At 52.1% G+C, this 15759-nt stretch overlaps 6 protein-coding genes across 6 annotated transcripts; 4 read left to right on the top strand and 2 right to left on the bottom strand.

The window, feature by feature from the left end:
* Positions 1-576: 576 nt before the first annotated feature.
* DSM5745_03485 (uncharacterized protein) lies at positions 577-1437 on the top strand (the record flags this gene model as incomplete). Its single annotated transcript, XM_026745501.1, has 3 exons — positions 577-662; positions 957-1069; positions 1142-1437. 3 exons carry the CDS (start codon positions 577-579, stop codon positions 1435-1437), a joined length of 495 nt encoding a protein of 164 aa, XP_026606367.1.
* Positions 1438-1698: 261 nt separating this feature from the next.
* DSM5745_03484 (putative C6 transcription factor) lies at positions 1699-3590 on the bottom strand (the record flags this gene model as incomplete). Its single annotated transcript, XM_026745500.1, has 4 exons — positions 1699-2339; positions 2394-3469; positions 3522-3541; positions 3570-3590. The coding sequence occupies 4 exons, from the start codon at positions 3588-3590 to the stop codon at positions 1699-1701; spliced, it is 1758 nt and encodes a 585-aa protein (XP_026606366.1).
* A 1038-nt stretch (positions 3591-4628) lies between these two features.
* Positions 4629-5579, top strand: DSM5745_03483 (SDR family oxidoreductase; the record flags this gene model as incomplete). Its single annotated transcript, XM_026745499.1, has 1 exon — positions 4629-5579. One exon carries the CDS (start codon positions 4629-4631, stop codon positions 5577-5579), a length of 951 nt encoding a protein of 316 aa, XP_026606365.1.
* Positions 5580-5986: 407 nt separating this feature from the next.
* DSM5745_03482 (crossover junction endonuclease MUS81) lies at positions 5987-7926 on the top strand (the record flags this gene model as incomplete). Its single annotated transcript, XM_026745498.1, has 4 exons — positions 5987-6081; positions 6140-6309; positions 6366-6772; positions 6820-7926. 4 exons carry the CDS (start codon positions 5987-5989, stop codon positions 7924-7926), a joined length of 1779 nt encoding a protein of 592 aa, XP_026606364.1.
* A 189-nt stretch (positions 7927-8115) lies between these two features.
* Positions 8116-11733, bottom strand: DSM5745_03481 (putative copper resistance-associated P-type ATPase; the record flags this gene model as incomplete). Its single annotated transcript, XM_026745497.1, has 1 exon — positions 8116-11733. One exon carries the CDS (start codon positions 11731-11733, stop codon positions 8116-8118), a length of 3618 nt encoding a protein of 1205 aa, XP_026606363.1.
* Positions 11734-12779: 1046 nt separating this feature from the next.
* On the top strand, positions 12780-15144 carry DSM5745_03480 (transcription factor TFIIIB subunit BRF1; the record flags this gene model as incomplete). The annotated part of the gene is made up of 3 exons (XM_026745496.1): positions 12780-13191; positions 13244-13452; positions 13507-15144. 3 exons carry the CDS (start codon positions 12780-12782, stop codon positions 15142-15144), a joined length of 2259 nt encoding a protein of 752 aa, XP_026606362.1.
* Positions 15145-15759: the final 615 nt, after the last annotated feature.

The following is a 15759-nucleotide window of genomic DNA, read 5'->3' as shown; positions in this document are numbered from 1 at the left end:
CGGGCTCACGCAACCCCTCCCCCTTTCCAGGCGATGATTTCCTCGGCCGCAGCGATGCATGAAGCGAGGAGGGGCCGTGGGCTTTGGCGTGCGACAGGCAGTGCGGATTAAGTCCCGAGCGAAAGCATCTGCTTACCACCTCCAACCTCCAACCACCGGCCACAGCCAGAGCGGCTCTTCGCGTCCCAGAGTCCAGCTCCCCTGCTTAACTTTAGTCTTTTGCACCTCCGCAGCTGAAGTAATCCGGTCCATGATGCTCAGGCTCGTCCATTCCGTCTCTTCCCCCCCTTGAGAGGGCTGGCCGGCTGTGGTCGTGCTCGTAGTCGTCGTACCAAGCCCGGTCCCCTTCCCTTCCCTGCCTGCCCTGGTCTTCTCTCCTCCCCATTTAATCTCGCCCTCTTCCTCCTCTTCTCTCCATTTTCTTAACTTTCTCTCCATTCCCCCTTCGCCTCTTACACTTCTTGCCACTCCTTTTCTCCTGCAGAATTCAGTGGTGGTTTTTCCCCCTTATTCGCTTCCCCTACACTCAAGTTACTTCATACCTCTCCAATTCTAAACCTCAAACTACTCCCCAACATGTCCACTCGTAAGAGAAAGCAAGAGCTTGATGAAGAGGAGGAGCTCCAGGCGCTTCCTAGCGACGAGAGCGAGGAAGAGGAAGAGTAAGTCTTGCCAGGTCCACTATTCCTTTACCCGCATGCTCCCTTCTGCTCTTTGCGCCCTTTGCGATTGCGACTCTGCGCCTTTGCGCCTCTGTTGCGCGCATCGCCGGGATTTACCTCCTGTCTTCCTTCCGTCCAATTATCTATTTATCCTAGCCTAAGAACCTTACTATCCCCATTGCGTCATTATGGTATCCGCGCGGGGACGATCCATCACTGGACCCTCCCCCGTCTTGAGCTCCCCACACCAACCCCATAGTTCAAGACTATCCACTAACAGGACCCGCAACTCAGGTACGAAAGCACCGAAGGCGAGGGCGAAGGTGAAAGCGGAGGCAGCGAAGATGAAGATGACCTCTCCGAGGAAGAGCTTGAGGAGGAGCCCGAGGAGGAGCCCAAAGCTCAGGGTAAGCAGCCAACCCTTCTTCCTCCAGTCCATCCAAGCCAACAAGCATTGCTAACCAAATCGAACCATCTAGGTCCGCCTGCCCCGAAGAAGCGAAAGACGGCTGCCGCGCCAAAGGCCGAAGACGAGGACGAAGATGAACTAGAGGAGGCCGAGGCTGAAGCCGAAGCAAACGGCAAAGCAGGCGGCGACGAAAATGGCCTCGAGTATGATGAGGGCGAGGATGACGAGGATGCAGAGGCCGAAGGTGATGAGGATGAGGAGGAGGCTGACGAGACGGCGAAGACCAGCGCCCCCGCCGCAAAGGTGAAGGGTGACGCTGCCGTCGCCGCTGAAGAATCCAAGGCTCCTGTCGAGGCGAAGGCTTGAGTACGATCAAAATTCTAGCTTACTCTGTTTGAAGGGGTCTCATTTATTTACTTCTGATCTGGCTTGATCTATCTAGGAATTAAGACGATCTATGTTAAGCTATTTGATGAGCATAAGTCCCGGTTTAGAAGCTAGTTCCTGTCCTAGAAATCACAGGGTACGTTCACTACTGAGGCCAAGTCGATAAAGATACCAGGCTCATTTCCCAGGAGTACAGATGCCAGCTAGTCATAGCACGATTGGATATCATCTCGATTACGATCACTGCGCTAGGTATTCAAAATTGGCCATACTAGGATCGAGCAGGTTCTCATCAAGCCCAAACCCATACGTCCCCACCATATCATAGATCAGATCTGGCGGCGGAAACCCCTGCGCCATTGCGTTCGCGCCTCCAGGAACACCGCTCCCCGGCCGTTCACCCATGGCCCCTGCGGACACCCCATTGGATATATCCCACGAGTCGAAGCGCTCCAGCATCTTGCTCAGCCCACGGGCGATGTGTCTAGTCAAATGTCTCTCGCCTGCAGAGACGCAGTTCAAGAGCTCAATTACCCGCTCTACTAGACTCCGCACCAGTCCGCTATCCAGACTTAGATACGCCGAGTTCCAGTTGACTGCGACCTTGAGCAGAAAGAGGGCTGAGAAAGTGACCATGGTGTGGGTGAATATTGGGACTCCAACGATGGCATCCCGGATATCCTGTTCCTCTAGCACCATGTTTAGGCATGCCATGGCTGATGATATGGCGATGTTGGCTGATTCCTTGCGGTCCATTGAGAAAACGGGTGTGTTGGTGGGGGATAGGGCGCGGAGGGAGAGAGAGTTGAGCTGGAATTTGGCGAAGTGGTAATGCAGGACCACACCTTTCGAAGGGTATGTTCGGACGTAAGGACTGTCGGCTGTAGAGGAAACTGTCAGTCGCGCTGTAAAAAAGCGAGTCACGGCCAGCTTACCAGATCGTGGTTGCCATAGAAGTCGCCATTGATCGATAGCGACATTGAAAACACGTAGTTGACCGAAATCCTCTTCTGTCAGGGCTTGCTCGGTATCACTCCCGAACGTCCGATATGCCTCTGTCAGTATCATGAACAGAGCTACTTGGGCTAGCAACCGAATATCTCCAGGAACTACCATTGGCGCCTGGAGAAAGGTTTCGTAGTTCTTGATTGCCAGATCCTCATGGATAACTGGTGGTCGTCCGTAAGCTATACTGAAATGATGATCGCAAACATAAAGCAAATACCACAACTGGGCTCTCTCATACTGATCGCTGTGGCCGCGAATCATCTTTTGATAGCTCTGGTGCAGACCCAACTCTGTAGCGATTCGCACTGCATGACCAGAAAGCTTCCAGCTCAGCTCCGACAGCCAAAACGCTCCGACGCAGAGCGCCCGAACGTCGTCTAGAGTATGCGCTCGCGTCAAGGACATGTTTGAGACCAACGACACATACTCGTTATAGCACCGATTCAACGTTTCAGTGCGGTTGGGAATGTGCAGCGCTGCGACAGTGAGAACCGCAGCCGCTAGTAGGCTGGATGCTCGCCGTACCGAAGTGAGGTCGCGATGGACTAGAATGATGCCGCCCCATAGTAGCTGATTCATCGTTCGGCTGAAATACGCGAAGAGCTCCTCTGCCTCTTGGAGCGATATAACCCCTCGAGAAAGAAAGTCTTCTTCTAGAAGCGTCGACTTGGGTTGCTCGATATGGTTGTGCCGCAGGTCGCGCAGTTTCGTTACTTCGTATAGACTGCGCATCGGTGCTGGCACCAATTCTCGGTCTTGTAGGTCTGGTTCCTGTGAAGGTTCGCGTGTCACGACAAGCCCCGGACCGTCGGGTTTCACATCCGGAGGCGAATCATTTATCAAAGGACGGGTTCCAACATGATATGCAGGTGCGGCTGGGGAAGGGCCGTTCGGGCTGTCGCCAATTGCGTATGTCGAGAGCTCTGGGAGACCGTTCTGGCGAAGAAGATGGGACACGGCGGCTTGAAGCTGTTGGATCGTTGCTGAGGCGCGGGCTTTCCATCTAGCGCCGAATATTAGACAAGTACAAACCATTCGGGGATCAGGCCACTCACACCCCATCATCATCAACAAACTTCTGCGAAAAGTCATTTACAACGCACTTGATTCCACTGCGTAGACATTTCGTACAGCTCGTTTCACCTGCCCGGAATTCGCAGCGTATCTTATGGCGTTTGCATTCGGCGCCTGTATCGCTTGCGAATTAGTAACTATTCGAGGACTTGCGCTGAGCGCTCCCCATGTTTGCGAGTGAAGACCTACAAGCGCGGGCTTTGGATATCTTCGGCGGAGTAGGCCTGTCATCAGAAACGACAGAGTGGCGACGATCCTGTTGCCGGGAATCGAGGCCAGCATCGAAGGAGGAGCGCTTCATGATAGCGGAGATTGGGGCGAGGGCGATCGGGGATTCTCCGGCATCATGCAGCGAGCACGAGCTCGCGATTTGCGACAAACAGGATCAGCGACGAGGTGAGAATCGGTATTGCCCCGCGATTCGCAGCTGGTCCGGATGGAACGGAATGCAAGCAAGGTCCTCGGTGGTGGATAGGAAAGGGAGGGCAAGTTGGGGAAGATGGGGAAAGGTCAAGAAATTGGGGGAAGAATAAGAATGTGGGAGCTGGGGAGAACCCCGCTAAGGCTAAGCTGGGCGGCACGGACGCTTTGGGGTAGGAGACTAGGAGTATCCATTTACTGCGTCTACGCAGAACAATTTCATCTAGCCTACTGTCTACATGTTTGACAATAAATGATTCCTTTCCAGAAATTACTTTTGATTCCCTTGACAGTCACGAATAAGTTGTCGCACATTGTACGCTGCAGCGGAAAGGAAGACGGTCTTCTGGTCATCAGCCACTAGCGAAAGATCTCACCGTCCATTGAATTCATCCTGCAGATACTCATCGTCAAAGCGGATCTGGCCGAACACTGTCTCAGTTCGCATACCGCGCCCTGCACGTCATTTTTGTCTCCAATTATCGAGTCTCGAAGATCCGGCACAAGTCCGGTCGCGGAGAACATCGGACTTGATGCGACTGTGGAGGCATCCCCACTATACCATGATGCGAATCTAAACGAGACTCTTTATCAAGGCCAAGTCTCCTAAGATTTGGCTTAAGCTGGTGAGTAAGTTACTTGACAACACCTGGGCATATACTGCCGACATGCATGTTCTCATCACAGGCGCTGCCGGCTTCATCGGCCAATTGCTCGCAAAAGAGCTTCTCAATGACCCTTCATATACCCTCATCTTGACCGATATCAATGAACCACCAATTCCGGCCGGTGTCAAGTATCCTCAAAATGCGCGAACGATCACGGCGGACCTCCTTAAGGCGGCAGATACTGTGGTGGATAAGTCCCTGGACGCCGTCTATGCATTCCATGGCATCATGTCATCTGGGTCGGAAGCCAACTTTGATCTCGGCATGACTGTCAATGTCGATGCTACTCGCAATCTTCTCGAGGTCCTTCGCTCAACTTGCCCAGGAGTCAGGGTGATATACTCCTCCAGTCAAGCCGTATATGGCTTACCGCTGCCCGAAGTGGTGGATGACACTGTTATTCCAACACCCCAATCATCCTACGGTGCGGAGAAGATCATCTGCGAGACTCTCGTCAATGAGTACACACGACGCGGTTTTATCACCGGCTTCACTCTCCGATTTCCTACAATCTCGGTACGCCCAGGCCGCCCAACTGCCGCAGCTTCCTCTTTCCTCTCTGGCATGATCCGGGAGCCGCTGAATGGCGAAGAGTGCGTCATTCCGCTGGAAGATCGGTCCTTCAAATCGTGGTTGTGCTCGCCTAAGACCCTGGTCCATAATTTGATACTCACATTGTCGCTACCCGCCGATTCGCTCCCATCACATATTCGGCAAATCAATGTGCCCGGAATCTGTGTCACTGTCCAGGAAATGATGGATGCGCTAGCAAAGATAGGAGGCGAAGACAAGTTGGCTCTTCTGAAAGAGAAAGAGGACCCTACACTAAGGCCAATCCTCGACTCTTGGCCGACACGGTTTGATAATACACAAGCAATCTCTCTGGGGATGAAGCGCGACAGCTCGTTTGAGGAGGCAGTCAGAGATTATCAGCTTTCTCTCAGTCAGTGAAGGAGTCAATACTTCAAATAGTCCTTTCTTTGACCATCCGCATAAATCCCACACCTGTACCGTACATAGCCATATCATAATTAGGCTTTTAGTCAATAGCAATGAATCGATGTCTTGTCGATGTCTTGAAAAAATACCAGTCGTAAAAATAGGTAGAGAAGGAAATCGCTGCCTCACTTAGGTAAGGCACGTGACTTCGTGTGAACCATCACGCGGGGCAACGCGTCAGTTGTGACTCGTTTTCAAGCCCTTGACGCCATGATATGGCATTAATTACCCTCGTTACGAGCGCACAGTACCTATTTTGGCACTTGGACTCTTTCCCCTTCAATGCTGGGGCGGGAGATTCTTGGATACCTGTTTCCTGGAGATCCTGACGCTCTTTTTGCGACTTGGTGAGCGCCACCATGAGCGACGATACTTGCGCAAACCCCCTACTTCTGGGATGGATCAAAGAATGGCTGGATCAGGCCCGGGAGCGTAATACCAAAGGTGTCACTGTGTGCGTTGACACCCCGCATCCTTGCCTTACCCCATTATATCAACTAACAACAATCAAGGTACAAAAAGGCATATGAGTCGATGAAGGCTTGCCCCTTGGAATTCCAGCATCCCTCAGAAGCCCAGCAACTCAACGGCCTTGGCCCTAAGTTATGTGAACGGCTCACGGATAAACTAAACGAATACTGCAATGAGCATGGACTTCCTATGCCCGAGGATCCACGTATTGGTGAGTTCAATCAACCATTATCTTGCTCTGTCGTATACGCTAAAACAGATAAACAGCAAAGGCAGGGAAGAGGAAATCCACCGGTGCTGATACTGAAAGCCAACCAGCAAAGAAGACTCGGAAGCCCAAGACGTACGCGCCTGCTTTACGATCTGGACCTTATGCTTTGATACTTGCCCTGGGCAGTCTCGATGAGAACTTGAATCAGAGCATGACCAAGGCGCAGCTGATTGAGAAAGCTCAGCCGTATTGTGACACCTCGTTCACTGCGCCTAGCGATCCGACTAAGTTTTTCACTGCGTGGAACTCTATGAAGTCATTGCTCACGAAAGAGCTCGTCTATACTCAGGGACATCCTCTGAAAAAGTATGCTCTAACTGAGGAAGGATGGGAGGTTGCAAAAGCTATCAAGAAGACGGCGCAAAAGTCAAATCAGAACACATTGTCGTATGGCACTCAGTCGGTAGGGTTGACTGTGATGCGCGGGGATCAGCATACTGACTTTCGCAGGATGTTACCTCAAATAACCCTAATACCGCAGAGAGGGAGAATTCTGCAAGTCACAAAGTCTCCGAAACTCTACCCTGCCTGGATAGTCAACGACCTACACTGGACTTTTTGGGAAATACCACAGACGACCCAACCATCACACCGATCTCTATCCCGCCAGACAGCTTCACGGTTCAGCTAATCCTTGATACTCGAGAAGTTCGGACGTCCAAAGATAGAGACTATATCTCCAACGAGCTAATCCGCAAAGGAATAACCCCGGAAGTTCGTGCCCTCGAAGTCGGTGACACAATGTGGGTAGCCAAATTCCACGACCCAACATTCCTCCGCAAATATGGCGAAGAGGGCGACGAAATCATGTTAGACTGGATTGTCGAGCGCAAACGCCTCGACGACCTCATCGGCTCCATCAAAGACGGGCGCTTCCACGAGCAGAAGTTCCGCCTTCGCCGTTCCGGCATCAAAAATGTCATCTACCTCATCGAAGAATTCGCAGTAACACATCATGAGTCCAATGCCGCTTCTGCTCAGAAATATCACGAAATGGTTGCGTCTGCTATTGCCCAGACGCAGGTGGTGAATGGATACTTTGTCAAGAGGACCAAGAACCTCGATGACACCATTCGGTATCTAGCACGCATGACATTCCTACTGAGGAATATGTACGGCGCCTCGCCATCCTCCTTATCCCAACCCTCTACACCCTCTCATACCCTCTCCCTCCTGCAGACACGCCATCTATCCCTCTCAACCTCTTACCTCGAAGCTCTCAGCACCCTCCGCACCGAAAATCCTCACATCACATACGGTGTAACCTTCCCCACTTTCTGCGCCATCGCTTCCAAATCGGAAGCCCTAACGCTCCGCGATATCTTCCTCAAGATGCTCATGTGCACCAAGGGAATCAGCGGGGAAAAGGCACTTGAGATTCAGCGGGTGTGGCCAACGCCTCAGGCGTTCATAAGGGCGTTTGAGGAGCTGAGAGACGATAAGGAGAGGGAGAACATGGTTGCGGATCGCATGGCGCATGTTATGGTGGGCAGGAAGAAGATTGCGAAAATACTCAGTAAAAAGATCGCCGAGGTTTGGGGCGGTTTACCTGGATAGACTACAGGATAAATATGCTATTGGGATGAAAGTATCATTCTTGCTTAGTTCTTTATGGTCAAAGGTTGGACGCTGTCAAGCTTGGTTGGTAATATATGTCCATTAGATAATATAATACAAGAGGTATCGCAGGAAGGAACAAAAATCATAAGCGCAAAATAAGCTGGCCCTGGCCGTAGTTCAGTCCTCTCAAGCACCTCCACGCTTAAAAGCCAACCTATCCTTAACCATATCCCACACTCGCAAAATAGACTTCCACTCAACCGCCAAAGCCAAACTACTACAAACAACGGAGACACTACTCAGCGCCATGGCCAGCGCCGCCCAAACGGGACTGAGACGCCAGTGCTCGTCGACAGTAACCATCTCCCCCCCACGCATAACCATCTTATGCCCAGAAACAATGGGGTAAAAGACGCCCGCGGCAACAGGAACAAGACAAAGATTGTAGATAACCGCCCAGCCGAAATTCATCTTGATGCGGTTGATAACGCGGCGGCTGAGGAGTGCAAGGTTGAGGATAGTCATCAGTTCGGAATTCAGCAGAATGAAGCTGGCGGAGTTGATGGCGACGTCGGAGCCCGAGGCCATGGCGATGCTGACGTCTGCGGCAGCGAGGGCAGGGGAGTCATTCACGCCGTCACCGACGAAGGCGACGATTTGGCGCCCGCGGGCTGCGTCTGCTTGGGGGGTTTGGATCTGGCGGACGAAGTCGGCTTTCCCTGCGGGGAGGGTGTTGGCTAGCACGTTTGTTTGCGGGATGCCCACCATGGCCGCGACGGCGTGGGCGGTTGTTTCGTTGTCGCCAGTGCACATGAAGACGTTGATTTTGCGTTGTTGGAGCTTTGAGATTATGGCTGCGGCGTCTGGGCGGATTGTGTCGGATATGGCGAAGACGATGGCTGGGATGAAGAAAGGTTCGTTTGGTGGTTGGGTGGCAGATTCGCTGGGGATTATTTCTCGTAGGCACAGGATGGCGGTTGATCTGCCGGTTGCCTGGTACTTGGAGAGGGTATTGGAGAGATAGTAGTGGCCTTGGTCAGGACATGAAAGACTTTGGTATAGACGCTGGTTGCCGATGGCGGCTTCGAAATGGCGGGTTGTTGTTCCATTGCTTTCTGACACCGACACTGTAAATTTGCCTTGCATGCCCTGTCCTGATTTCTCCATAATTTCGGAGCTGGTGATTGATGCCGAAGGCTGTTCTTTGCAGAATTCCGCTATCGCACGGGCAATTGGGTGGTTGCTACTTTCTTCGAGTTTGCGTGCAACAGCCCAAGCAATCTGCTGAAGCTGGACATGGTCGGTGATGAGAACCTCATGGTCAGACACTTGCAGACTTCCTCCTTCCGTCAGAGTGCCGGTCTTGTCAAAAACGATGGCGTTGAGACGGCTAGCCTCTTGGAAGGCTTCACCTCCACCTTTGACCAGAATACCATATCGTGCAGCTAGCCCGCCACCAACAAACAGGGCAGTAGGAGCAGCAAGTGCGAGACCACAGGGACAAGCGACGACAAAGACGGCAATGGCGAACTCGAGGCTCCAGAAAGCCCAACCACCACGGCTGACGTCAAGATAGTCCGAGGGTAACGCTCCTGACTCTCCAAGAGAGACCCAGATTACGAAGACCAGGACAGCAATAAATGTAATAGCGGGCACAAAGTGGCCTACGAGAGTGTCTGCGACGCGCTGGAGCGGTGCACGTTTCCCCTGACCCTCGCGTACCACGGTGATAATCTGATCGAGCATCGAGGAACCGCCGATGGCGGTGATCTCGAACTCGACCGGCTGGCCGACATTCACGGACCCAGTATAAACTTGATCGCCTGCTGTTTTGGTCACTGGTCTCGATTCACCCGTCAGCGAGCTCTCATCAAATTTATATGAACCCGCTCCTGTAACTTTGCCATCGGCAGGAGGTGAGGCACCATGCGGAACTCGCACTATGTCACCGATTTCGAGGAGGTCAACGTTGATTCTCTGGACATGGTCCGAGCTGAAATCCACAACAAGCAGCGCCTCAGAAGGTCGTAACTTTCCGAGCGAGGCAACGGCATCACCGGCTCTACCCTTGCTGTACGCCTCCATATACCGACCAGCAAGAATGAACAAGGTCAGGAAGACAACCGTATCGAAATAAGTTGAGCTGTGCGTATCAGAGTGCGTTTTGATCACAGCATCCATGATGAGGATAGCTAGTGAAGAAACATAAGCTACTAATGTTCCGGCGGAGATGAGAAAGTTCATGCTACCAAACCGATAGAACCTTCGCAACAATGGCATGCGACTTCCAGGGCGCCACAGCGTGATGATCTCTTTCGCCGCACGAACGTGAAAGATGTCTGTGCCGTAAAACATGACCGGAGTGGTCATTATGAATAGAGCCCACTCTATGCGAGTGACGCTGCCCGACCACATTGATTGCTCCAGGTACTGCCGGATATGGTTGTCTTTTGAAACAAGGCTCATGAAGACAATTCCAATGATGAATTCGGGAATGGCTGACATCAACACAAAAAGGAATCGGGATAGCAGACGGCGTCTTTCATGACGCTGCATCTCTCGAGATCGATCCTCGACACTTGGAGGACGATAGACCGTAGCCTTGAAGGCATTGTGGGCGCTCTCGATCTTCTCACAAATTGTTCTCACTGTAAGTGAAGGTGAACGAGGGGTGTAAGTTACTTTTAGTATTGGATACTTGGTGGATAACATGCTCTCAAATTCGAGGTCAGGTATCTCCTTCAGGGAGTTGAAAACCTTCTCCGGACAGTGATGACAAAACATGCCCTCGATGCGAAACGATACAGTTCTTTTCTCAACCGCAGAACCAGGATCGGCTGCCTTTTGAGTCACACTGACAAGTGAGGCGTCGTATCCCAAGTCCTCGATTTTCTCGACGACCAAGTGAGCCTGGCCCTGGTTTTCCAGCTCGACCTGGGCGCTGTGGGACATCAGGTTAACCACAGCATTGGTGACGAAAGGCAGCTCATTCAGCCCTTGAGTTACAGCTGTGGAGCATGAGCCGCATGTCATACCGCCGATGGAGATCTCTGCAATATAGCCTAGGCTCTGGTTTTCGCATGACTCGATTTTCACCGGTTTGACCTCGTCCAGCGAAGCTTCAAAACCGATGTCCTCGATTCGCTCGACTATCTCTTCGACCTTGGACCGTGGCCCGCGGTAAGTTACCGTGGCACTGTTTGAAAGAAGTGTGACGGTGATATCGTCCACAAATTCAAGCTGGCGAATCTCATTTGTTATGGAATTGGAGCACGAAGCACAACTCATTCCACCAATACTTATACGCGCATGGAATGATTCTATCTTTTCTGACGATGATCGCAGGACTGATACTGTTTCGTCGGCAGGTTCGGCAATTTGGGCGTTCCAGAGAAGGTGTTGAGATTTCTCATCCGTTGGCTGCTCCTCTTTTCTGCAGGCGTCGCAGTTGGCGAGATGCTTCTGCTTATCCCTCTGACTGGAAAACGAGTGACTAGTGGAGAGATACTTTGAATTATGAGGGATTCCAGTGTCCGTATCCAGGTCGAGTATGATGGCGCCTGCTGGGTTCCTGGTGGTGACATGGTGGACCTCGAATGCGGCATGAGTCAAGATCTCAACTATAGACCATGGTTCAATTTCTTGTGTGTGGACGACATGTACTTCATGGGTGAAGATCGAAACATCGATACCTGCTATTCCAGGGATTCCCGACAAAACCTGATTGATGTAGGCAACGCAGGAGGAGCAGTGCACGTTACTGACAAAAAATGTACTGCGGTGTGTTTCAGTTGTCTGCGCCATGATGGGCGGCAACCAGTGTTATGTTCTGATAGTCGGCGGTGATATCCAATGATGGAGGATGAAGAGACAGGAGCAAGATGGTGGGAAAGATATCGTATTTGGGCCGTGGACGGTGTCCTTCCTTTTCCGGCCAGCAGGAGTTGGTAAAAGGTGAAGGTGAGAGAGACTTGGGGATGTGAACAAAGAATGAACTAGAAACTGGGATAGCGACATGGTTAAATATCTAGAGGCAACCACTTGCTATTACTCAATGGATTGGTGGTGAATGGGCTGGAATGCGGGTTTTGTGCGGATGAGGTGGATGAGGTGGATGAGTGGCGGATGAGGCTAAAATGCGCACAAAACGCGCATCCATAGAGGACCAGAACCGAATACTCGCCCAGCAGTGAGAAATCGCTGTTTCGACTTGGTAATCACATAAGCCATGTGTCTGGGGTATATCACTCTCCCTAGGCAGATGATTAAAGGGAGAAGATAATGAGGCCAGCGAGAATCGAACCCTGGCAGCTTTGAGTTTGTGGTAATTTCAATTAGGTAGGTGCTCACGTAATCAACCGTGGTCGTGCCTGCCACTTTACCATCGACGTCTAGAAGAATTTTCTTCATCTCATCACCTCGTTTGCCCACATCAAACAGCCTTCTTCTCATCTCCATCCCATACCTACCCCCGACGATCTCCCTTGTCGTCTACTCGAAGAATCGCCTTTATATGCTTATTTTGTTTATTGATCAATCTGTACTTCTGTATTCCAGCAGTGTCCTCCGTTAATAATCCTCTTGGAGGACTCTGGAATTTGCCGGCCTTATCTGATCCATTTCCTTTCCCACCTGCTCCGGAACTATAACTCGGGACATACATCCAAGCTGTGGTCTAGTTCCTTCCATCACTCATTTGTCGCCATAAAATGACGATATAGACGGGCTCTACCTTCTACGACCATTTATCCGCTCATGCGGGAGCTTCGTATAGAGGTGTTTGAACTCTATAATATACCCAAACCCTATATCATAACCTAATACCCGCACTGGACCACCTGCAGTGTATCATGTCTGCGAGACCCGGAATGCGTCCGGCCGTTCCCCCGCGAGGCCCTAGGCCTCCTGTTGGTCGGCTGGCCAGTCTGAAATCACCCGGTGCTACGGCCATCAGGCGTCCCCAGCCAGTTGCACGGCCTCAGCCGGCAAAGCCAACCACCCACCCCAAGACTACCACATGCCCTAACCCAAGCTGTCCTGCCCCTCATATCATTGAGGATGACGGTCAGAAGGTCTGTTCGGGGTGTGGTACAGTCGTCAGCGAGGCCAACATTGTTTCCGAGGTCACGTTTGGTGAATCCGCCTCTGGTGCTGCCATTGTTCAGGGTTCATTCGTCGGTGAAGATCAAACCCACGTTCGCAGCCATGGCCCCGGATTCCAGCGTGGAGGTATGGAGAGCAGAGAGATCACGGAGCAGAACGGTACGTATTTGATCTTGCCAATCTTGCCAATTTGACAAGCTAACGAACATAGGCAATCGTTATATAAACCAGTTGGCGCGTGCATTAACCATCCCAGAGAGTGCTTCGAAAGCCGCTGGCCAAGTCTTCAAACTCGCTGTCGGTCTCAATTTCATTCAGGGTCGTCGGACCAAGACGGTTGCTGCCGTGTGTCTTTATATTGCTTGCCGTCGCCAAGACGGCAACACAGTCATGTTGATTGATTTTGCAGATGTTCTCATGGTGAGTACACCTATAGTAGAGTGCAACCAGGTATCATTGCTAACTGGCTCTCAGATCAACGTCTTCAAGTTAGGACGTACATACAAATCTCTTCTGGACGAACTGCGCTTGGGCGGCAACGTTTTTCTGATGAATCCCATCGACCCGGAGAGCTTGATCTACAGATTCGCGAAACAGCTTGAATTCGGACCCTCTACTATGCAAGTGGCTAGTGAAGCTGTGCGCATCGTGCAGCGCATGAACCGTGATTGGATGACCACCGGTCGACGCCCTGCAGGTATCTGTGGAGCCGCCCTGATCCTCGCAGCCCGGATGAACAACTTTCGCCGCACCATCCGTGAAGTGGTTTACGTCGTGAAAGTGACGGAAATTACCATCAGCCAACGACTCAATGAGTTTAGCTCTACTGAGAGCGGAGAACTGACGGTCGATCAATTCCGCTCTGTGCAATTGGAAAATACGCATGATCCGCCTTCGTTCACTAGAGCCAGGGACGGCAGGAAGCCGCCCCGCAGTGTAAAGAAAATGGCGGCGGAAACCGCGGCAGAGTTTGAGGGGGACGTAGAGGAGCCAGAAGAGCCAGAAGCACCGCCAAGACGCGTGGACGCAGATGGTTTCACAATCCCCAACTTGCCAATCGACCCGGCTCTGATACAAGCGGATAAAGACAGCCAGTCTTCCGCTGCCGTTGGTGGGCCGGAGGATTCTACGGCACCTTTAGCAAAAGGTCGCACCAAGGGAAATGGCCGCCCGAAACTACCCTCGCCCTCCGCTGAACAGGTCGCATCCGAAGAGGCACTGGAAAATGAGATGTCCGAATATCTGGCCAACGGGTCCAACATGATTGAAAGCATCGAAGGCGGGCCAGTCCCGCCGAAGAAGGTGGTATCCGATAACCCCGAGATCGACGAGGCGGAGTTCGAATCAGACCCCGAAGTTTCCAACTGTTTGCTAGCACCTCATGAAGTTGAGATCAAGGAGCGCATCTGGGTTCATGAAAATAAGGATTACCTACGTACACAGCAAGCCAAGGCGTTGAAAAGGGCTTTGGAGGAAGCTGATGCCCAGCCAGGCGACCGTAAGCCGCGGAAGCGTCGCAGGGGTAGGCTGGGAGACGTTCGATATCTCGAAGGCGAGGGAGAAGACGGAGACGGTAGAAGTACCAGAGCGTCTACGCCGGCAGAAGCTACGCGTCGGATGCTGGAACGGAGAGGCTTTAGTAAGAAGATCAACTATCGCCTTCTTGAGACGTTATTTGGCGAAGATGAAGGTGGTGAGGCCGCCAAGGAGGGCGAAAGTGGCAGCCGGAGTCGCAGTCAGAGTGTGGTTTCTGGGCGCAGCGCCAGTATTGACCCTGAAGGGACGAAGCGGCCAAGATTCCTTGGGACTGCTTCTACATCCACGAAGACAGCTAGAGATTCTACACCGGCCGCAGTTCCGAAGTCCGCTCCTGTTGAAGATCCAGCACAACGCAGAGTTCCTGCTGCAAAGCCTGACAGTAACCTTCCCACTGATCCATCAGCTGAGGCTCTGGGATCTGCACCGGTGGATCCAGAGGCTGTTGACCCAGATGGTCTAGGCAACGACTATGATGACGACGAGGGCGACGAGGACGACGGCGTCGATGCTGCATTCTCCGGCCAGTACGGCGACTACTATGATGATGGCAGTGACTACGACTATGATGATTAGACCCGGCATTTGACTTAGATAGCCAGGGAACCCAAGTTCCGCGCTACCCTCGAGAATAGACCATGTCAAGCTGCTGCTGATCCATTTCCTCTACGCTCGCATTGGCCTCCTAGACGCTGTCTAAACTTTATATCCCTGGATAGACACCAAACCGAGTCATTGCTGATACAACCTCCCTCCTAAATTAGTTTCGTACTTTGATCAGCAGCTCTCGGCCCATACCTGCTATATCCACCACCACCATGGGACTAGTCCCAGCTTGGCTACTGCAGCTTATCCTTCGTCAGCGTTCATAGCTATGTCAGGCGAGGATTACCGTACTATGGAACAAGGGGCGACTGGTTGCAATATCACATCCCAGGCCAGACGGTTAAGTCCTACAGTTCACTCATCAACCGGAAGTTTCAGCCACTGGGTGACTACAGTTGAGGCCTCGAACTTGCACCATGATCGAACGCCGCTCTTTAGCACTTCCGGCATGGATTCCTGTATAGGATCGATTTGTCTCTCTTGCATCATCGGTCTTGACTCACTGCCGGCCGTATCTCACAAAGAATGTGCAGGGATAACGTCCCACTATACAGAATGCAAAAACCGGGCTCTGCAGTGACCGGG

This window comes from Aspergillus mulundensis (assembly GCF_003369625.1).
Source record: "Aspergillus mulundensis strain DSM 5745 chromosome Unknown scaffold_2, whole genome shotgun sequence".
Lineage (NCBI taxonomy): Eukaryota > Fungi > Ascomycota > Eurotiomycetes > Eurotiales > Aspergillaceae > Aspergillus > Aspergillus mulundensis.
This window is presented reverse-complemented; position numbering and strand designations above follow the sequence as displayed.